The sequence below is a fragment of the Neolamprologus multifasciatus genome, chromosome 3 (genome assembly GCF_963576455.1).
Source record: "Neolamprologus multifasciatus chromosome 3, fNeoMul1.2, whole genome shotgun sequence".
NCBI lineage: Eukaryota > Metazoa > Chordata > Actinopteri > Cichliformes > Cichlidae > Neolamprologus > Neolamprologus multifasciatus.
Genome location: NC_140441.1, coordinates 2832177 through 2855071, shown reverse-complemented (window position 1 = coordinate 2855071; position 22895 = coordinate 2832177). Strand labels below are relative to the sequence as shown.

The following is a 22895-nucleotide window of genomic DNA, read 5'->3' as shown; positions in this document are numbered from 1 at the left end:
TCCATATTTTGATTAAAGTAACTGTGAGAACGAATCTTTTAAAAAAGCAAATCTGTAATAATAACAAAGGCCAGTTTCCATAATATTGGATTTTCTAAGCCTAAACACTCCAGCCTAACAAAAGTCATCGTGTGGGATTTATGTTATTTTGAAAGCATTCATCCGTCACAGCCAATAGCTACGAGCGCCACAGACACTAAACAGGAAGTGAGCCACGTAAAAATGTAAAAAATGTCCGTCGGGCCTCAAATGTTTCCACGCCCGCCTCACTGAGCCGTCACCATGATTTTATTGATGTACTTGTATTATTCTGAAGGCACCTGTCTGTCACAGTCAGCAGAAATGAACAAAGGTGCGTATTAAACGAGCGCCGCTAAAGAGGAAGTGAGATCACATCTCAGAAAACGCCCTATCAGTGCTTCCAGCTGTGCTCGTGACACGCTAAATTTAAGCTCGCAGCAGAGCGGCGCGCTGATTTATGCAGAGCTACAGCACCAAGACGTTTACATTGTGTGGATGTAGGCTGTAGCATCAAAGCCTGAGCTGAGCTGTCATATTAAAGGTGGGGGAACACCACCCTCCCCTGTAAACGAGTCCTGCAGCAGTGAAACCAGCTCAGATTTATCGCTCTCTCTCTGCGGCTCTGACTGAAAACAACAGCCTTAATGTTGCATTTGTGTGGGACTACTTTCTGCAGAGGACTGATATGAACGTGTGGTGGTTGTGGAGGTCTAAGAGGCTTAAGAAGAGGGAAAGTGTGAGAAACGTCTGCATTTTTCACCGTGTGTGTCAGGGTTAAGCCTCCTGAGCCCCGCTCCTCCAACGCTGATTACACACCATCACTCACAGCAGATATTACACATGTGCAGGCGTGCTTCGAATGTGTGTTTGTCGGGGTGTAGCCTGGTCTTCTTCACCTGTCCTCCTTCCTCCACAGAGACACGCAGAGGGAGAAAGAGGCTTTGTGTTGTATGACCGTCTGTGTTTTTACTTTCCCTGATTGAAGCCGCTGAAAGACCTCCAGTGGGTGTTCTGGCTGAACCTGCTGACTCCCAGTGAAAACTCTAAAACTATCAGAGCTGCCTTCAGCTGATCTGGTTCTGTTTCTCCGTCTGAGGCCTCTGAGTTTCTCTGTCTGCCGGGGTCACGGGGTCACCGAGTGGTCCTGATGGTTTCAGGGGTTTGTTGAGCTTCCAGTGGTTGTTGATGCGAGTGCACAAGTTCTTTTTGTAAAGGTTTCAGAGATACCTAGGTGTTTTCAAAAGAGGTCGTAAAAGACGTGATTTTTAAAAAAGACCCGTTAAATTTTACATGACTTTAAGGAGCTCTGGACACATGGGATGTTTTCAAAGGGGCATTTTAGTAAAAGTGAAGAGTTTTTGCATTAAATACAAGTGTGTTGGAGTAGGGGTGGGGGAAAATGGATACTGTGTAGTATGGTGATATTTTGTTTGCTAATAATGTATGGATACAGGAACAGCAGAAATCGATATTTTGTTACAAAAAGGTTTTTGTGGTCTGACTTCAGAGCATGTTGATCCTTTTTCTGAGCAAGAATCCTGACATTCCTTCACTGTCCAAATGTGTTTCACTTGTTTTTGGCAGCAATAAACATGACAGTTTACTTATTTTAATTTAAGACATGTTTTATTTTAATTAAGTTTAAAACTTTTTTATTTAATGTAAAATTATATTTTTGTTTTAATTTACTTTCAAATTCTTCAGTTGCTGAAGGGGCTGCATAGTTTTCATAAACTGCATAGTTCAGAATAGCTATAATTGTACCAGATGGTTGATTCAGTTAAGTTGGACTAGACTGTAATACAAACCGTTCAGTTTGTCAACAATCAAACTGAAATGAGAGAAAGACTGAGTGTGAGACTTTGATATTAGAGAAAATGAATATTGATAAAGTTTACCTTTATGTACAGAATCTGAATATCGCAAAATATTTTAAAAAATTGCAATAATATCGTATCGTGGGATGTGTGGTGATTCCCACCTCTATGTTGGAGGCATCTGAGTGGCTGAGAGGCTTTGATACACCTTGATTTAAGGCTTCAGACTTTTAGGAGGTTTTAAGCTTTATAAGGTTGGAAGAAGCTGTTTTACAGGTGGTTTGAAGAGCATTTAGGAGAACTTATGATATGATCAAAATCTCATATCCCGATATAAAACATCTATCGTCTGATAACGATATAAATCACAAAAATGTAACATTTTCTGTAAATTCTGTGAATCTCGGGCAGCTCGACTTGCGTGAAGTGTTTCCAGCTGTGCGTCATGTAGCTGGAGTCGAGTGTTTTAACCGATGCGTGAAACGATACATTTTTAGACATAAGTTGTAACGGCGCCGTTTTCTTTGTGAGTATTTATTACACGGCGTGCTGCGGGGAAAAGCCTGTTCTAACGTTTGAGTCTGAGGTTTATTTTTTAGCACCTGGCGTCTTTTTTACTTCTCATCCGTAAATAATCTGCTTTTACGTGATTCAGTTTATTTTGAAAAGTCTCAACAGGATCTTGAGCTTTATTGTGAAAGGTTTATGTGGAACATAAACAAGCGGACACGCGACGGTGTTACCGTTGTTGTTGCTAATGACAACGCATAAAAACAGGCGCTTGTCCGTCTGTAGTGTGGTTATATTAAATATAAGAGAAAGAGAGAACTTTAAGAAATGAATAATAACTACAGTGACATCAAAACATGAAAAAATTGCTGTAAACAGTTTATTTTGCGACACCACGAAACAAACGATAGCATAAAATGAAACGATAGACGTTTTTATATCATCATCAGATACATATCGTTATATCGAACAGCCCTAATTTTTAGGGAATTTAGGGCCTTTTAGAGGTTTTGAAAAACTTATAGGAGGCTGCTGGGACCATTGAGTCTGGAAAGATTCCCATGTGGCATCACTGCTGTTTGAGGAACTTGTTGATAACCTCGAGGAGTTTTACAGATAACTTTAATGCAGTTTCAAAACATTATATTTTATTTTTAAGAGGAGTCGAGGGACCTTTAACACATCTAGGCTTCAAAGAACCATCAGGAGGTTGTTGTGTTCTTACATCACCAGTTTGTTGTGGTCATTTGGGTGACAGTTAAGAGGCTTTTTGAGATCTTTAGAAGGTTGTGGGGGTCCATTGGGAGTCTTGTGACTTGAAGGTATGTTGAGGACCTTAAGAGGGTCTTTTGAAAGGTTTTAAGCAAACTTTAAGAGGTTTTAAATGACATTTGCAGCTGTTTTAAGAGGTTTGGAAACACTTCTAGGAGGCTGCTGAGATCTTTAAACGGTCCAAGAAGTCCTGAAAGGTCCCAGGTGACATCAGTGCTGCTTGAGGACGTTGCTGACAAACTCAAGGAGGGTGTTTGAGGAATGTTTCAAGGGGCACAAGCATGTCGTTGGAGCGTTTGAGGAGAGTGTGCCTGTCGAGGACTATGTCGAGGTTTTAGAGGAGTGCTCAGTAGGTGAAGACCTGCAGTGGGACGAACTTTGGGTGATTTTTAAAGGATGTTTTAATTGGACTTGCTGACTGTTGCTGTCTGTGTTTCAGACGTGCTGATGAACACCAAGCTGGCCACATCTGACCTAAGATGGACGAGCTACCCTGCTGATGACTCGCAGGTACGCATCAAAGCTAATCTGTTAGCTTATAGCTAACGCTCTGCAGTGCTTTGAATGAAAAGCTCACCTGTGACCTCTGTCCTCAGTGGGAGGAAGCGAGCTCGAGGGACGATCACCAAAACACTGTGCGGACCTACGAGATCTGCACCATCACCAGCACTTCTTCCTATTGGCTGAGGACGCGCTGGATCCCTCTGAAGGCGGCGACCACGGTCTACGTGGAGATCTGGTTGGTGGACAGTTGTTTGATGTTGATTAACGTGGAGAAACGAATATGACTCTGAACGTGTCGGCGCAGGTTTTCCATGATGGAGTGTTCCAGCCTGAGGCAGCCGTGTAAAGAGACCTTCAACCTGTACTACTACCCGTCAGACGCCGACGACGCCACGCCCACCAGCCCGGCCTGGATGGAGAACCCTTACATCAAAGTGGCGACAGTCGCCGCCGACCACCTGATGCTGCGTGGCGCCAGGGGCCGCCCTAATGTCAAGGTGCTGCGTCTGGAGGGGCTGCGTAAGGCAGGGCTTTACCTGGCCTTCCAAAGCCAGAGCGCCTGCATGGCGTTGCTCTCGGTGCGTGTGTTCTACAGGAAGTGCCCGCCCCTGCGCCGCGCCTTCGCCTCTTTCCCTGAAACCGTCCCCCACTCGCTGGTGGAGCAGGTAACCATAGCAACAGTGGAGTGTATAACAAGCTCACCTTTGAGTTTAAAAATAAAAGCACTGTAACTGCAGCTTTTATTTTGACATTCTGCTGCAGGCTCAGGGTGTGTGCGTGGAGAATGCTGTGACGCCGCCTGGCGAGCAGTCACAACCTCCCAGCATGCTTTGCGGTGAAGACGGGGAGTGGGTAGGACAGCCGACGTCCAGCTGCGCCTGTCGTCCTGGATACGAAGCGGGAGAGACCGACGTACGCTGCAGAGGTGAGAGTGCGGTAAAACAAAAGACCTCCTGTTAGTTTTCAAAGTAAAAGCGTCGTCATTGAGACGGAACGAATGAATCCGGCACATTCGAAGGCCCGAGCCAAGACCCCGGGGTCGCCGACTCGAGCTCACTAACAGCTCCGACCGTCATTTGTTTTACACAGTAAAAGCTTCTCCTGTGCGCCGCTTCATTATCAGCACTTAAAATTCTTCGTGGTCAGAACTGCGAGTCCGAGTAAACAGAGAGGAGAAGCTGGAGGCGATTAGAGGGAGCGAGAGCGATGTGTTGACAGTGTGAGAGCGAGCAGAGCAGGGGCCCCAAAGGAAAGCAGTAATCAGATTACTCTGTGTTACAGCTTTACTCAGTAAACACTTTAAATCTGAGGGAAATGGAAACATAAGAAAGTGTTTCTCTTTCACGAGCTCAGATCACAACGTTTGTTTACATGTAACCAGATTATAACCAGATTATAACAGATTATAACCAGATTACAGTCGTTGTCTCACGGCGTGTAAGAGGATTCCTGACACGTTTCAGCAAACAAGGATTACTGTAATCAACACAGGCATCAGAGGAAGCGTCTCAAGATTTCCACAATAAGACCGCAATTGTTTGACAGTGTGTTTTTAAGGAAAACATTTTGTAAATGTTTTTATTTATGATTGTTATTAAAGTTATAAGGAGAAGAAAACTGATCTTAAGATTAAAAAGAGTCAAAGATTTATAGACAAACAATCTGAAATAAAAAAAATGGAAAACTGTGTCTGACTGTGATACAATATTAGGAAAGTCCTACAAATCTTATTAAAGTCATGTTTTAAGTCAAAATAGTCACAATACAGAAGTTAAATGACTTAAATTACAAAAGGTTTTGAAGAAAAAAAAAGTAAAATGGTGTTGATGGAGTTTACAATAAAGTTTAATAACAAAAACAAAACAGTAACAAAAGTAAGTAAATAAAGTATATAAATAAAGTAAATAAATAAGTAAATAAGTAAATAAATATATAAGTAAATAAGTAATAAAATAAATAAATAATAAAATAAATAAGTAAGTAAAGTAAGTAACAAAACAGACAAATCTGTTGTGCATTAGTCTGTTAATTGTTTCAGCAAATCAGCAGTTTTATTAAAACTTGCAACATGTAGAAAAATAATTCTGTCAACAGTTACAAATAAACAGTTACAAATAAACAGTTACAAATAAATGAATGTCTCAGTTCATCAAAGTGTTAAAAAAAACAGCTGTTGTGTTTTTATACGAAATTCAACTGAATTTCTAAAACAAATGAAAAGAAAATTGTATTTATTAAAGAACAATCCAAAATTAGTAGAAAGTGAGTCCGGTTTTTAAAAGTGTAAATATTTTTATGAAAAACGTCAAATAAATGAAAATGTATTATTTAAAGAAACTGTTTTAAAGTTATAATGAGTCAAATGTTAAAGTCCTTTAATTAAGAAACATGTAGATTTAATTTAATGTTATAAAAACATTTGTTGTGTTGAATATAATGAAAATAAAATCTAAGATTTTAGAGAAAAAGACAACAAAAGGAAAATATGATCATGATAATTTCTCTGATTCTATGCTGAAAGTCAATGTTTAAAACAGTTTGTTAAAAACAGTCATTGGCACACTGGACTCTGATAACAGTAACTATAGTAACTATTGTTAAGTAAATAACAGGAAGTGGTGTGGGTCACAGTAGAGGAGTGGCTGTGTCAACAAGTGTTCAGCTTCTTACAGTGAGTTTAATAATCACACAAACTGCTGCACAGTGACTAAAATCACAGTCTGTGCAAATGAAATATGGTTTAAATATGGCTGTTATTCATGAAGCTTCACATCAGCTGTTTTACAGAAAAGATGAAGAGAAGCTCGTGATTATTTACTTTATTTACTTTTCAAACGTAGCTGAAAATTCTGTTACTTTTAGTTTTAAAGTTGAAAGTTTTAGGAGATTTCTACAATAGTTGTGTTACGCTTTGATGAATTGTTGTTAAAGTCTTCGGGGAGTCTCACGCCGGCTCCTTCACGCCGCTCAGGCGTCCTTTCAGAATAAGACCTGCGGTGTGGGGGATGGTGGAGCGCTGAAGGAGAAAGTTATTATTGCGCCGTCGTTGAAGTCGTGTGCAGCTGTTTACTTTAATGAGTGAACGAGAGGGTTGTGGGTGAACTGCCGGAGCAGCTGCTGCGGCGTTTCTCTGGAGGAAACGCGCTGTAATCGGAGGCCGTCCTGCCTCCGCGCTCGCCGCACGTTTCCGTCCTGTTTCCACGCTTCCTCTCCTCTCCGCCATTGCCGCGGGATGAAAGCAGAGCGAGGTCGCCGCAGGCCACAGACGGCTTGGTTGTCCAAGTTTCCTGTTATTCTGTGCGAGGTCAAAGGTCAGCTGACTGCAAGCGGGAAGCGCTGCGGCGGCGACAGCAGAAGCAACGGCGTCCTCTGCTTGTCTCTGCTTCTGAGGGAGGGGGAGGGGCAAGAGCCAGGCTGAGTGAAGAGGTCAGAGGTTAACTAGTGCTGCTTAAGCAGAGTGTGTGTGTGCTTACTCTCGTGCTTGGCAGGGGAGGCCAGTGATGACATCATGGCAGCACTTTCCACATCCTGTTGAAGCCAAGGTCACTTCCTGTCTCTTATTGTCTTATTGCTGCACTCCTCCCTTCATCCCTTCATCCCTCTGCGGCGTTCCTGATCCCAGCTCGGAGCATTACTCACATTCCAGCCACTAAACCACAGAGACAAACCTCTCTGCCTTCACTCTCTGCTCTTTTTAAGATTCTTTAATATTTCCTGTAAATGACCAAATCTGCCTCTACGTCACAAACATGCTTCATTTCCAATAAAAGGCTCCAGATATTCATAAACATCTGTTTGCTGGGAGTGTACATGAGGGGAGGCGGGTGTGTTTCTTTGGGACTGTGTGATCACTTTCAGGGACGACCACTGACGGGTTTAGCTGTTTCTGGACACACTGAGCTGCTTCGAGGTCCACTGTCATGTTTGAGTGGAACATTTGCTTTGGTTGGGACTCGCTGGCACGCCTGACACCTTCATGTTGGTTTTAGTGCCATTGTTCTGAAGCCTGGTCTTTGGCTGCCGTGGTAGAGCCTGAGGCCAGGAGGCAACAGCCTGTGTGAGCTCTGATTAACAGTACAACAGGTCACATTCAATGTTTTTACAATTTGTAGAACTAATTATTACTAAAAGATCTTTATAAATGCAACTGCAAAGCTGCGTAACTACATGTTATTGCTTTAGAATAATGTTCGTATAATATTCGCGTTTTGGCTGCTGTCACATCCAAATAAAATTCTGGAATTTCACACAAAAATGGAGCCCGGCTGTCTTTTAGTCCAACTAACCTCACAGCAGTTTATTATTGGTCAGATAATTGCATTAGAAATGCTCCAAAAGGCTCCAACGGCACAAATACAGTCCAGAGGTCCAGTTCAGGCTGCCTGCCGTAGAGCCCACATCGCTAATAATTTAAACTTTAATCCTTTTTTTTAAGCCAGTTTAAACAGGTGCGGTACAAAAAGAGTAGACCCCCCTATAGATGAAGTAATAAACATCCAGTGCATTTACAAGCAGAGTTAAATGAAACTTAATTAAAAAGTAGAGGACCAATAATAGAGCCCTGTGGAACTCCACCGGTGAGAAAACTCTGTGATGTTTCTCTGGTTTCTGCACATTTATCTGAGCTTTTTACTGCATAACAGTTATTTGGATGTAAAACGCTTCAGGTCAAACCTTCAGAGGCTTGTTATACACGTGTAATCATTTTTACTGAAACACCCTGCTGTTTCTGCACTCTATGATTATACCTGGTCTATTGTTAACCCTTTAAGACCTACCATAGAACCAAGTCCGCCAGAGCTTATATTATATGTTTACATGCTGTGGAGCCATTTTTGGGAGCATTTCAAGTTGCTATACATCAATACAACCATTACAGCCTAAATTTTAATAATATGTCTGCATTAAGTGCATAGTAATTACATAAATTGCAAAAAAGTGCAATAAACTACAAAAAAAATTGAAAATCGTTTTTGTTTTTTTAACATATATTTCTAGTTAGAGAAATTTAAGAGGCTTATCCCTCAAAACTGTAAATACAAAAAAGTTGCACAAAATAGTTTCCCACCACAGGAAATTTATTTTGAGTGTCTTCATAGTTTTATTTTTGAAATACACCAATTTTTATATACTGCAGGAAAAACGAAAATAAATATTCTAATGCAAATTTGCAAAAAAGCAGCATATGCATCAAAATAAACTATTTCCAGCAGTGCAATATGAGTCCTAAGCATCCCAGAAACCACACAGAAAGTCATAAAGTCAAAGATAACTTTTAAAAACACCAGTATAGGCTCATGAGGCCCTGATGGTAAAAAAAACGACTACATTAACTACTAACCCCATAGCGTGCTCTGACCGGCTTTAAAGGGTTAATATAGGCCTGACTCATTAAACCACAACACGTCCCTCTGTGTGTAACTGAACGTTGTTATTTTTTATATCAGGTTGTAAACATGTTGTAGAGTTGAAATTTTTAACATGGAAGTCTATGAGCACGCTGCTGGAGCCCCTAGAGGACAATAGAGGAAGTGTGGTGTTTGCAGCACAGATCTGATGTGTGTTCACATGTGGGTTCAGGCTGATGGTGAAGATGGACAGTCCCACATGTGTGTGCGTTTTTAGAGGTGAATGCTAATTCTAAGCCTTTGTCTCCAGCCTGTCCGTCCGGTCATTTTAAAGCCGAGTCAGGACCTGTTGGCTGCAGCTCCTGTCCAGCCAATAGCAACACAAGAATCCCAGGCTCCGCCTACTGCCCGTGTCACTCTGGTTTCTATCGAGCCGACTCGGACCCGCCGCACAGTGCCTGCACGCGTGAGTCCCTCTGCTCTTCATTTATTATTTAAATTTCTGACAACACTGAAACCTCCTACATTTCCCATCATGCAGCTGGAGAGTGTCTTTCACTAGGACCTCTAGTCTCCACAGACCACTTTAAACTCTGTGTAAACTCTGGACCACGAACACACACACACACACACACACACAGACACACACCCACACACAGACACACACACACACACACACACACACACAGACACACACACACACAGACACACACTCTTTAAGTACCCCGACCCGCCCCTTTAACTACATCCCCTCAGGCAACAGCAATTAGGCAAATTAATAGGCTCATTACCTCTTTGTGTTTGTGTCGGTGTGTGTGTAACGTCGAGGTCTTACAGGTAACGACTGCACACACACACACACAGGTGTCAGGTTACTCTGATGCCTGTGTGGAGGCAGGAAGTTCTTATCTCTCAGCTCCTCCATCAGTCACTAAGAAGAAAACTCATTACGCAGGAATGAAAACAGGCCGCCTGACTCTCAGGTATCCCGTAGCAATCAGCCTGCTGAGAGTCGCTGCTCAGGGAAAAAAACGTAGAGATGTCGAGCGTCTGACAGGTGATACTCAGCAGGCGCTGACCTGTGACCTTTGACCTCCGCAGAGCCTCCCTCGGCTCCTCGCTCCCCGGTGAGTCAGCTCAATGACACCATGGTGACTTTGGAGTGGAGCGAGCCACTGGACCGCGGAGGACGACATGACCTGACCTACAGGGTCCTGTGCTCCACCTGCGGGCCCGCCACCGCCACCAAGGTACGCCGCCGCCATCTCTGTCACCATTAGCTGAGCTGTCAGATCTGACTCCGCCCCTTTTCTTCTTTCTCCTCTTCAGGTCACTTCCTGTTCTCCATGTGGCGACAGCGTTCTTTACCGGCCGGCACAGAACGGCCTGACCCAGCGGCGTGTCGTCGTCTGGGGGCTCCGCCCACAAACAAAGTACATCTTCACCATCCAGTCGCTAAATGGCGTGTCTGCACTCAGCCACTCAGAGCCCGCCTCCAGCAAGCTCAACATCACCACCAGCAGAGATGGTACAGACTACATTACCCAGAATTCTTTCTTTCACAGACGTAATGATCAGTGAATGAGTCTGTGTGTCTGCAGTTCCTCCTCCAGTATCTGGTCTGAGGAGGGTGGAGGCCTCAGAGAGCAGCCTGTCTTTAGAGTGGAGCGTCCCAGTTGTGCACAACCAGTACAAGATCCTGGACTACGAGCTGCGCTACAGCCCTGAGGTACACACACATGCTCGTTAACATGCATTACTAGGACCTCTATGCTACAGCCCTGAGGTACACACACATGCTCGTTAACGTGCATTACTAGGACCTTTATGCTACAGCCCTGAGGTACACACACATGCTCGTTAACTTGCATTACCAGGACCTCTATGCTAAGCTAACCCTGAAGTTAACCTGAGTCCATGTGAACTTCACACCAAAGTCTGCCTTTTTTACGTTCTGTCTTTGTCTTTTAGTGTATAAGTATAAGCGCAGATTAGATACGTTGTTTTTCTGTGTCCTGTGAGGACTGTTGTTAATGCGTGTTACTACTGGTTACTACTACTTATTATTCTTTCTGGGTCACAAAATAAACGTTTAACATATTTTCAGGCGAGAATGTAGCTGTGTAAACCTCAAATATCTGCTCAGTTTATCAAGACACCACATATTTTCAAAAGCGCTCCGACGTTTTCGGAGACGTCTGTTAGCCACTAGCTCGATAGCTAGCCGGGGGCTAGGCTCACTAGAGCCGTGAGAACACCGGACTCCCGGCTAATCGTTTTCAAACCCACCGCCGTCTTTCACTACTCAGGTTAAACATGATATATAAGTCACTTAGATAACTTAAAAATGTTATTGTTTGGCTTTTTTAGTATTTTATTTGTTCCTGAGTAAATCGGTTTGGCTGAGATTAAAGTTATAGTTTTTACACAGCTGAATAAACATCAAGCAGACAGCTGATTATCAGAAGTGTGAGATGCTCGAGAATTTACTCCGGTGTCCTGTTATATTTTAGATATCAAGGAGTTTATTAAACTTCACCAAAACAATCTGCAAATTTCATTAAAATTTAATAAACTATCATCTTGTCTTTATTTTTAGTTAGCACATACCTTAAACACTTAAAGCTGTAAGCTAATGATAGTTATATAAGAGCAGATGCTGCTGGTGCAATAAGCTGTATGTTTTACGTCCAATGGATGATGATCTGATTAGTGACTAATCGCAAAAATAATCGGTGACTAGTCGACTATCAAAATAATAGTTTGTAGCCCTAGTTACCAGGACTCCTGCGTTACTCTAATGCTAACGCTAACGTGTCCTTATCAGGATGGCGAGGAGTCGGTGGAGTGGCAGTACGTGTTCAGCAGGTTTTCTTCTCTGGTGCTAAACGGGCTGCAGCGGGCGACGAGGTACCGGGTGCAGGTCCGCGCTCGCTCTCAGGCCGGTTACGGCTCCTTCGGTGCCGAGGCCGGCTTCAGCACGCTGCCTGATGGTACGAGGTTGCATGCTATTACATTTTAGAGTCTGAGAGGTGAAAACACTGAGATTCACTCCTGTGTGTTTGTTTCCTGGGTAGGTGCGTCCCAGCTGATGGCGACTGGAGTCTCGGCCTCTTTGGGGATACTGGTGCTCGCTGTGGCGGCCATAGTTGGCGTGTTCTGCTACCGGTGAGTGCGTGTGTTCAGGATGCGCCCTCCCTGCTCGCCTCTGCAGAACAATAGCACACACTGACCTCAGGTTCACACACACACAGAGCAGGGTGGGACATGTCGACTATATTAAGATGGAGAAACCCGACACTGTGAGAGCGATGGCGAGATACGGCGAGATAATCACATTCCTGCGAGAGCGACAGAACAAAGGATGTGTGTGTGTCTCCTGAGGAAACCAGAATCCCGCAGCTGCTCTGAATCTAAACACCGTCTGTACCTGTCTGTCTGTCACCAGGAGGAAGAGGAGCGCGCACATCCACGACAAGAGCGGGCACTACCAGATGGGCCAGAGTGAGTCCGACAGCCAATCAGAGACAGAGTTACAACTCGGCCAATGAGCCAGTCTGATGCAAACGCTTTTAAATGAACGCGGCCGACTGACGATGATGATTGTGCTGTTTTTGTAGCGATGAAGGTTTACATCGACCCGTTTACCTACGAGGACCCGAATGAGGCCGTGAGGGAGTTCGCCAAGGAGATCGACGCCTCCTTCGTTAAGATCGAAGAGGTCATCGGAGCAGGTAACCCACACCTGTGTCTGCGTGGTGTAAACGTCTGCCACGGTCAAACTCCGCCCGCCAAGAAAGCCCATCATTAAAGTTTTTAGGAACCATTAAGACCATTTCGGGTGTTTTAAAAGAAACTGGGAATGCTCAGAGTGTTTTTCCGACTCCAGGAACCTTTTGAGGGAACGTCTGTGCAGTTAAAAGTTTTAGAGCCTTTTTGGGAATGCCAAAAACCTTTGAATGGTTTCGTGATTATTGTAATAAGTAAATCATTAAAGATTCAGGAACACATCATTAGTGGGTATGGTGGAGTATATTTTGGGAATCTTGAGGAATTTCTCTGCGATCTGGAAGCATTTGTGGATGCTGTTCACCTCTGGAGCTTTGTTAGGGAGTCTGCACGGAGGCAGCAGCACGACAACAAAAAGCCCAAATATGTTGTGTTGTTTCTGAAAAGCCAAAACAAACTTATGGGTCTTAATAGGACTTTTATTTTGTAAAGTCTTCCAGATGTGTTTGTGACCTTTGACCCCCTGGAGAGCGGAACATTAACTTTCCCATGATGAGGCGAAGCTGTGTTCACACTGAAAGAAAACATCAGATGTCATTTGTTCTCCGTCATGAACCCAGTTTTATTAAAAGTAAACACGACGCGTGCGCGTTTGTGCGTCTGTGCGTGCGAGGGCGTGAGAGAGCGTGATTGATTGAGTGTGCGTGCAGCTACTGTAACAGTAGTGCTCTCAGTGATGACATTGGTGAGATGTAACTGGATAGCGGTTGCTGCGGAAACAAGGGTGCAAACTTTTCACTGCCGGCTGGCGAGCGCGCTCAGACACACACGCGGGCCACATGTGCGTGAGTGCCGAGGGAGGTGTTGACGTGCTGGTATGCGCTAATGAGCCTTAAAGGAACACTACACCCCTCCAGTATCAATAACACGAGTCCTCTTTATTGAGTAGATATGGGGCTGCGCGGCGTCGGGGGTTCGGCCCTGCTGCGATTGGCTGTTTTCAGGTGACCGCGTGACCTCATTAGTTGCTCTGACACGTGGAGTCCCTCAGGGTTCTGCTGTGGGTCCTCTACTGTTTCCGTCTTCAAAGGACGCAAAGATCTGCCTCCACTTAGGGAACCTCGCTGCCTCCGGCCGACTCGGTCTGCTCTCACTTTAGACGACGCTCAGTGGCAGGTCTGTGTTTGCATTCTGGGGCTCTGCTGTCAGCCGATCTGCACCTCCAGATTTACATCAACCTGAACCTTTTTACACTCACTTTAAGCTCCACCCTCTCGTTTCCCGTAACCCCGCTCTGTCTGATTGGCCAGCATCCCCTCAAACCTCCTCCAGCTTTTCTTACCTTTACCTATTAGAGAAAACGAGGTATGAGGCTGTTGTCCTCTAGCCTACAGGTGGAGGTGAATTTGGCCAGGTGGCTTTTCTTTTCTCATATTAGATATTTCTATGACAATAAGCCTGAAGGAAAACAAACACCTGGGAAAATACACCTGTGGAACGTCAGGTCATTACAATGTTGTTGTGACTCGGCCGGATACACCTGGGCAGGAGTATGACCGTTTATTTTTACATTTGCTGTCATAGCCAATGTTACTACGTAATCTTTCATCACCTGCCCATGTGATTGTTTTTTAATAATAATAACCTCGGTGTTATTCCCATTTCCTGAATCAGGTGAGGACAGGTGCACAGACAGTGTTGTGTTCAGTATGTCTGAAATCTTTTCATGTTTTATCATTAATGTGGGGATTTAATTTGAATAAATTATCCCCATACAGGTGTGTTCTTCCATTTGAATTGTAACTATTGTAAAAGTAATGTAACCTGTGCCGTATACCTCTACAGGTGAGTTTGGCGAGGTGTGTCGTGGTCGGCTGAGGATCCCGGGCAGGAAGGAGAACTACGTGGCCATTAAGACCCTGAAGGGCGGCTACACGGAAAAGCAGAGGCGGGACTTCCTGTCGGAGGCATCCATCATGGGACAGTTCCAGCACCCTAACATCATCCACCTGGAGGGAGTCATCACCACTTCCTGCCCCGTCATGATCCTCACCGAGTTCATGGAGAACGGGGCACTCGACAGCTTCCTGAGGGTGAGAGGGGGACAGTCACAGACCAGTAAACCTGTCTGACCCTCTACCTGTCTGACCCTCTACCTGTCTGACCCTCTACCTGTATGACCTTCTACCTGTATGACCTTCTACCTGTATGACCTTTTCCCTGACCTTCTACCTCTCTGACCCTCTACCTGTCTGACCCTCTACCTGTTTGACCCTCTACCTGTATGACCTTCTACCTGTATGACCTTCTACCTGTATGACCCTCTACCTGTCTGACCCTCTACCTGTCTGACCTTTTCCCTATCTGACCCTCTACCTGTCTGACCCTCTACCTGTATGACATTTTACCTGTATGACCTTTTCCCCGTCTGACCCTCTACCTGTCTGACCCTCTACCTGTCTGACCCTCTACCTGTCTGACCTTTTACCTGTATGACCTTCTACCTGTCTGACCCTCTACCTGTCTGACCTTTTACCTGTATGACCTTTTCCCCGTCTGACCCTCTACCTGTCTGACCCTCTACCTGTCTGACCTTTTCCCCATCTGACCTTTTCCCTGTCTGACCCTCTACCTGTCTGACCCTCTACCTGTATGACCTTTTACCTGTATGACCTTTTCCCCGTCTGACCCTCTACCTGTCTGACCCTCTACCTGTCTGACCCTCTACCTGTCTGACCTTTTACCTGTATGACCTTCTACCTGTCTGACCCTCTACCTGTCTGACCTTTTACCTGTATGACCTTTTCCCCGTCTGACCCTCTACCTGTCTGACCCTCTACCTGTCTGACCCTCTACCTGTATGACCTTCTACCTGTCTGACCCTCTACCTGTCTGACCTTTTACCTGTATGACCTTCTACCTGTCTGACCCACTACCTGCCTGACCCTCTACCTGTCTGACCCTCTACCTGTATGACCTTTTACCTGTATGACCGTCTACCTGTCTGACCCACTACCTGTCTGACCCTCTACCTGTCTGACCCTCTACCTGTATGACCTTCTACCTGTCTGACCTTTTCCCCGTCTGACCTTTTCCCTGTCTGACCTTCTACCTGTCTGACCTTCTACCTGTCTGACCCACTACCTGTCTGACCCTCTACCTGTCTGACCCTCTACCTGTATGACCTTCTACCTGTCTGACCCTATACCTGTCTGACCTTTTCCCTGTCTGACCCTCTACCTTTATGACCTTCTACCTGTCTGACCTTTTCCCCGTCTGACCTTTTCCCCGTCTGACCTTTTCCCTGTCTGACCTTCTACCTGTCTGACCCTCTACGCGTCTGACCCTCTACCTGTCTGACCCTCTACCTGTATGACCTTTTACCTGTATGACCTTTTCCCCGTCTGACCCTCTACCTGTCTGACCCTCTACCTGTCTGACCCTCTACCTGTCTGACCTTTTACCTGTATGACCTTCTACCTGTCTGACCCTCTACCTGTCTGACCTTTTACCTGTATGACCTTTTCCCCGTCTGACCCTCTACCTGTCTGACCCTCTACCTGTCTGACCCTCTACCTGTATGACCTTCTACCTGTCTGACCCTCTACCTGTCTGACCTTTTACCTGTATGACCTTCTACCTGTCTGACCCACTACCTGCCTGACCCTCTACCTGTCTGACCCTCTACCTGTATGACCTTTTACCTGTTTGACCGTCTACCTGTCTGACCCACTACCTGTCTGACCCTCTACCTGTCTGACCCTCTACCTGTATGACCTTCTACCTGTCTGACCTTTTCCCCGTCTGACCTTTTCCCCGTCTGACCTTCTACCTGTCTGACCTTCTACCTGTCTGACCCACTACCTGTCTGACCCTCTACCTGTCTGACCCTCTACCTGTATGACCTTCTACCTGTCTGACCCTATACCTGTCTGACCTTTTCCCTGTCTGACCCTCTACCTTTATGACCTTCTACCTGTCTGACCTTTTCCCCGTCTGACCTTTTCCCCGTCTGACCTTTTCCCTGTCTGACCTTCTACCTGTCTGACCCTCTACGCGTCTGACCCTCTACCTGTCTGATCTTTTCCCTGTCTGACCCTCTACCTGTCTGACCTTTTCCCTGTCTGACCCTCTACCTGTCTGTTTTCAGATGAATGATGGCCAGTTTACCACCATCCAGCTGGTGGGGATGCTGCGCGGCATCGCAGCAGGAATGAAGTATCTGTCTGAAATGAGCTACGTCCATAGAGACCTGGCGGCTCGTAACATCTTGGTGAACTCCAACCTGGTCTGTAAGGTGAGGGTGTGGCCCTGCACACCTGTCCCATCGACTAATCTAAACAGATGTGACAGTTGTGGTTTTGTGTTTTTCAGGTGTCCGATTTTGGCCTGAGCAGGTTTCTGACTGAAAACTCGTCAGACCCGACGTACACCAGCTCTCTGGTGAGTAACTCTTTATGATTTCTGATATCCTTATCTCAGACACAAAGGCCACACCCCTCTGCTGTAAGGGACAGCCAATCAGAATAAAGTTGGCTTAAAGGAAAGAAACGGGCTCTTTGAGACAGAGGATGGACTGGGGGGCTGCATCAAGGTTTCAGATAAAGGTTTACTTTGAACTGGGAATCATGCAAAGCGGAGTCCGTTAATAAAATGATGGAGCTGGTGCTGATTAGCATCCACTTTAAAGACATGAAAGACAAAACAGAAGCCACTCGCATGTTGTTGCTACAAGTTGAGTTTTGTCTCTGATCATGACAGCTCTTAACAGGAAGTCTTTTATTCATCAGTAGATGATGAATGTTGTCTTTAACACCTTCATCATCAATCACGTCTGTCTGGTTGGTCTTTCAGCTGTTTTGGTTCTGCTGGAGATCCTCAGGGTTCTGGTCTCGGTCCTCTGTTGTTGAGCTCTATTTGAACAGGATCAGTTGAAAGTTTTCCCTGCGTCACCTGGGTGCTTTTATTGTGAAATTCAGTTATTACCTGACTGATCCAGTCTTGTCTTTTAGGGCGGCAAGATTCCCATTCGGTGGACGGCTCCTGAAGCCATCGCGTACAGGTGAGTGCCGTACTGCAGGCTGGCGTAGCGGATAAAGTCTTCCTCTTCTTATTGTTATTATAGTGTTCTGTAGATAATAATTTGATGAATTTACTGTCTGATTGCAGGAAGTTCACTTCAGCCAGTGACACGTGGAGTTACGGGATTGTCATGTGGGAAGTGATGTCATACGGGGAGCGACCGTACTGGGACATGAGCAACCAGGACGTGAGGAAAAAAGCTATACATTTAAAACTTGATTGTTTGGAGGTTCATGGACGTGAAACTACGATCAAATCATTAGTGCTCGTTTACAATAAAGAAGCTGAAATTATTCCAGCAAATGTGTCCAAAGCTGATGGTGCTCACTGCCTCTCACGCTTCTGCTTCATCAGGTGATTAACGCCATCGAGCAGGACTACAGGCTTCCCCCGCCGCCGGAGTGCCCCGCCTCCCTGCACGCGCTCATGCTGGACTGCTGGCAGAAGGAGCGAGCCAACCGGCCGAGGTTCTGCGACGTGGTGGCGTCCCTCGACAGGCTGATCCGAAACCCCACCTCCCTGAAAGTGACGCACCCAGAGGCACAGAGGTGAGGCTCGCTGAAGGCGAGGGGGCCGTGGAATGTCATTCAGGCGCCAGCTGGTGGGTTCGGGGTCAAAGGTCAGAGTGTGGCAGGGAGACAAAGGAATGTGGGGCAGCCAGCTGTGTGATTGACAGCTGTTTACACGAGCAGGTGCACATTCCTGGATTAAAACTCCAAATGAAGCCGTGTCCTCCCGACTGTCCACCTCTTTCAGTGGAGGAAAATCAGACACGAGGAGGAGGAGGAGGAGGAGGAGGAGGATGGAGATCAGTGTCAGATAAGAATGAGATTGTGAGGCGACGTGCATGCTTGTGCTTTCTGAGAGGAATAAAGTAAAGCAGATAGTACAGCAGCACCACGGGTGGAGCAGCCGCTCCTCGTTCTGCTCCGCAGCCTCGGGGAGCTCACTGTGGGTCTTTCAGGTTCTGGTTAAACTGTGTGCAGACCAAACAGGAAGTTTCAGCTCGCCTTACGTGCATGAGTTCAGTTGCTGGGTTTTTTGGAAATTCACAAATATTTGCCAAAGGGCGGAGGAGTGAAGTGATGGGAGAACCTCAGTGCTGCTGTGACACAGCGTGAAACTATTTTTCTCTCTTTGCCAAAGTGGACATATTTTCACTTGCACGAACACGTATGCACGAACTGTTCGCGTCGCCTGGCACGGATTTCAGGTTGCTTTGAACACACCGTGAGAGCAACCCTCCATAGCAGGACGAGGACCTCCACCTGAGTCCAAGAGGTGGAGCCAAGTCCATCCACCACAGCAGCTGGCCAATGTGCCGAGAGAAATCGGAAAACAGAAAACCTCTGGGATCGGTGGTTAGCAAGGACTGAACTTTCAAAATAAAAGCAGGACAAGTCTCCAGTATAATAAGTTAGCACGTTGAAGCAGTGATGCAACACTGTAAAGAATATAATTTAATACATCCAGCCAAAGCCGGGTCACGAACGGGATAATGATCCCAAACACAGCAGCTTCTTCTTTACACCAAATCACACGTCTTTGATTTTAAGACTGAAAAAGGGGTTAACATGTAAACCTTAGCAGCTATATTTAATACGTACGTGTCATTTTAAGCGTTTCCTGGCTTGAAGCCAGCACGCTCTGCTTATTTTAACCTCAACCATGACAGAGAGAATAAATCTCATGCTCACATAGTCATGCCACATATTTTATAGGCTGCAGGTCTGAACGCGCTGCTCTAATAATGACTCACTGAGGAATGTCATCGTTCACATCTGTCCTTGCAGCCTGTCCCATCCTCTGTTGGACCAGCGAGTCCCGCCTCCTCTGTCGGCCTGCGGTTCGGTCTCCGAGTGGCTCCGAGCCATAAAGATGGAGCGCTACGAGCAGAGCTTCCTGCAGGCCGGATTCACCAACCTGGACATCGTCTCGCAGCTCAACACTGAGTAAGACACTGATTGGCTGCCTGCCAGTCAACACTCAGGGAAACCAAGCTCTGTATTTTGATTTATGTATTTGCATCACCCTCTTTCTGTTTCCATAGAGACCTCCTCAGAGTGGGCGTGACCCTCGCAGGGCACCAGAAGAAGATACTCTCCTCCATCCAGACGCTCAGGATACACAAAGCTCCACCCACCATGCTCTACTGACCAATCGCAGCCTGGTCACAGCACGACACTCAAAATGACCCTGACACTGTCCACCGTTGTACCCGATCCAGCCAATGGGAACGCTTTACAGCCTGAAACACTAACTGATGCAGTTTGAACCAATCAGAACGAAGGAATGACATGACCATTCTTTGGCGGGCTGGTTGAACCTCAGGATTTCTATCGCCTCGTCTCGTGAACCACATCCCGAGGTTGCTTGTTTTTTTAAATCACAGAAATCAGCCAATCAGCATCCAGAAAGGATGTTGGAAGACTTTGGAAACTATTCCTTATGTGGACTCTTCTGATTGGATGTTCCTCCACTGTAAAGACTAAGCTCCGCCCCTTGCTGGGAGCATAGCTTTCCCAGCCTGTTTGATGGCTGGATTTCCAGGCAGGAGGATTTTCCACTGAAGAAACATCAAGAGAGAAAAATTACAGGCAGAAAATGACTAAATCCTGCTGGAAACACAAGCAGGAAACTTTGGTTTGTACTTCCTGTAGAAGAAACAAACCTTTGCAGGACCTGAGAGCCTTTTAAAATGAGCCGGACGGGTTTTACGCTGACGTGGTCGGTGTTTGAGTTTCTTCAAGCACCAATAGGAATCTGAACACACGTGTTTCTGAAGGACATCTTGGGAATGTGGGACACGCGGGAGGAAATGTCACAGGAATTCCAACGCACCGGTCGGTAATCTCCCTCTCGGTGGGATTATTTCCACGCCAGCGTTCAGGACCATCTGAACGGGTTCGCGATGTGACCTGTCAGCATGTTCTAGTAAAGTTTCAGCATCATACTGTTTGTAATCTGTGAGGAATATTCTGGGTTTGCCTCAGAAAACACCGGTGTACTTTTTAAGGTAGTCTTTGGGAATGTTCGCTCCTTGCTCAGACCAGAACTTTTCCAAATGTGATTCTCTGGATTAAGTCATGTGGGAGTATTTAACTGTACACGGTAGTTTTGATTGTTCGGTGCCTACAAACGATCGAAGCCCAGCTGTAGTGGGTTTCTGTGTTGTGAACGTACTCAAGTGTATTTCGTCCTCCAGCTGTGAGGCATCATCTTTGTAGACTCAGCTCCCTGTAAACGTGTGAACTGTCCGTACGTGTCATTGATCAGCCTTCACGTGTTGGGCTGAAGCCACTGCAGGGTTAATGTTTTAAGACCATTTTCCACAGGAAGTGAAGCCATTCAAAGCTTCGGTGTTGGACACAAGGACCACGTTTGAGGACTACAGCAGAAATCTTTTTGTTTAATCGTGAACTATTGATGGTTTTGTATCGTAGCACTTTTCTTTTGTACCTGATATTTGATCGTATTTTTACACAAAGCAGGAGATCAGAGTTTTTATAGTAAACCTACATTTCAGGCGAAACGTCGTCTTCACTTTCTGAAGAGAATAAAAACAATCTGCCTTAGCTTTCACGGAGTGAGACGATCCAGGTTCAGGACCAAAGATCACATCTGCCCACTGGAGCGAGACTGTGCGTCCGCCTCACTACATAAATGTTTAACAGCGGCCCACAAACCAGCTCTTCCACTTTTACAACACTAACATTAACCATCAGGCCAACGTTTGGCAGTTTGCCTCTTCAGTCTCTTCTGTTCTCCGGCCAAACACTCACTAACGTGAGGAGCAGTCTTAGCGATGCTTCACAGACAGGAAATACCTGAACACTGCCGTCACCTTCCTCACCGAGCCACCATCGTGGTCGTCGTCTCAGGTGTAACTCCAGCAGATGATGAACCACCGAACTAATCATGTGACCTGAGGAGATTGTCCACTGCAGTGTTTCTGCAGAGGTTTGCATGCATGCAAAGGAGCTGTTGGGTAATAGAATATAACAGGTGTTCTCCTACATTTTAAACGTCACGATAAGTCTTGTATCCTGTCGTTGCAGAGCAGAAACCTGAACAGACGAGACTGAAAAGGCCTCTGAGATCAGAGCTGACTGAGATATAGAACAAAAAGAAGGATTGTTGGCTGTAGACCAGGGGTGTCGAACTCCGGGCCTCGAGGGCCGTGTCCTGCAAGTTTTAGATCTCACCTTAGGTCAACACACCTGAATCACATGATTAGTTCGTTACCAGGTCTCTGGAGAACTTCAGGACATGTTGAGGAGGTCATTTATCCATTTAAATCAGCTGTGATGGGTCAAGGATATCTAAACCTGCAGGACACCGGCCCTCGAGAGTTGCCCACCCCTGCTTTAGATCCTTCGGTTTTAGGGTGGGACTTTTGGATGGATGAAAACATGAAACTGCCGACATGCTTTGGTTGGCCTCCAGCTGGAGGCTGAAACATCCAGTAAACTTCTGTCATCCGAGTTCTGATCATCACTGAATCACGCTGGTGTTTCTACTGAATCACATAAACTGGTTCATCGGTCCATCACCTGCCAGTCAAAGCACGAACGGGCCAATAACAGCTCCTCTTCGTCATGCCTCCTTTCTGTAAGTCACAGTGTTGCATGATGGGAGTTTGAGTCCGTGGCAGTCCATCGATCCACTTTCATTGGACAGACAAATGTAAACACTTTGTTTTGGGAAACAAATTTTATTTAAATGAGTAATTTTGAATGTTGTGAACTCAGCTCTGCCTTTTATACGTCCACACTAATGTATGAGAATATTTTTATTGTTAATAATGTTGTCGTAAAGAAGGATGTCCACTGGGCGAGGGAAACTCCAATAAAGATGCCCGACGACACGTCTGCCTGTCTGCTTTGTGTTAAAACCAGGAGAAAACTTTTACTCTCGTTATTTATGAAGTAAAACCAAACTCGGGCGCCTCTTTGTAGCCGTGTTACGTCCAAGTCAATACGTTAGATATCAGAGGACGTGTTGTTTCGAGCTCGCAGGGGTCGGGAAGGAAACGTGGTTTGGCCTGATTTAAGCTCCAGATGAGACGGGATAGATCCTCAGCAGGTTAAACCCCCGATGGGATGAGGGTTAG

General features: G+C 45.7%; 1 protein-coding gene across 2 annotated transcripts in view; it reads left to right on the top strand.

The window, feature by feature from the left end:
- ephb4b (eph receptor B4b) overlaps positions 1-22653 on the top strand; it is a 37768-nt gene extending 15115 nt beyond the window's left edge. For both annotated transcript variants that reach the window (XM_085154274.1, XM_085154275.1), the window contains exons 2-21: positions 3559-3629; positions 3716-3858; positions 3928-4288; positions 4386-4548; positions 9282-9437; positions 10073-10221; positions 10301-10499; positions 10573-10700; positions 11799-11964; positions 12049-12139; positions 12420-12475; positions 12592-12705; positions 14546-14793; positions 16851-16997; positions 17075-17143; positions 17713-17762; positions 17870-17969; positions 18137-18330; positions 19576-19734; positions 19833-22653. In XM_085154274.1, the coding sequence (XP_085010400.1) occupies positions 3559-3629; positions 3716-3858; positions 3928-4288; positions 4386-4548; positions 9282-9437; positions 10073-10221; positions 10301-10499; positions 10573-10700; positions 11799-11964; positions 12049-12139; positions 12420-12475; positions 12592-12705; positions 14546-14793; positions 16851-16997; positions 17075-17143; positions 17713-17762; positions 17870-17969; positions 18137-18330; positions 19576-19734; positions 19833-19938 (2870 nt within the window). In that variant the 3' untranslated portion in view covers positions 19939-22653. The remainder of the gene's footprint in view (positions 1-3558; positions 3630-3715; positions 3859-3927; positions 4289-4385; positions 4549-9281; positions 9438-10072; positions 10222-10300; positions 10500-10572; positions 10701-11798; positions 11965-12048; positions 12140-12419; positions 12476-12591; positions 12706-14545; positions 14794-16850; positions 16998-17074; positions 17144-17712; positions 17763-17869; positions 17970-18136; positions 18331-19575; positions 19735-19832) is intronic.
- Positions 22654-22895: the final 242 nt, after the last annotated feature.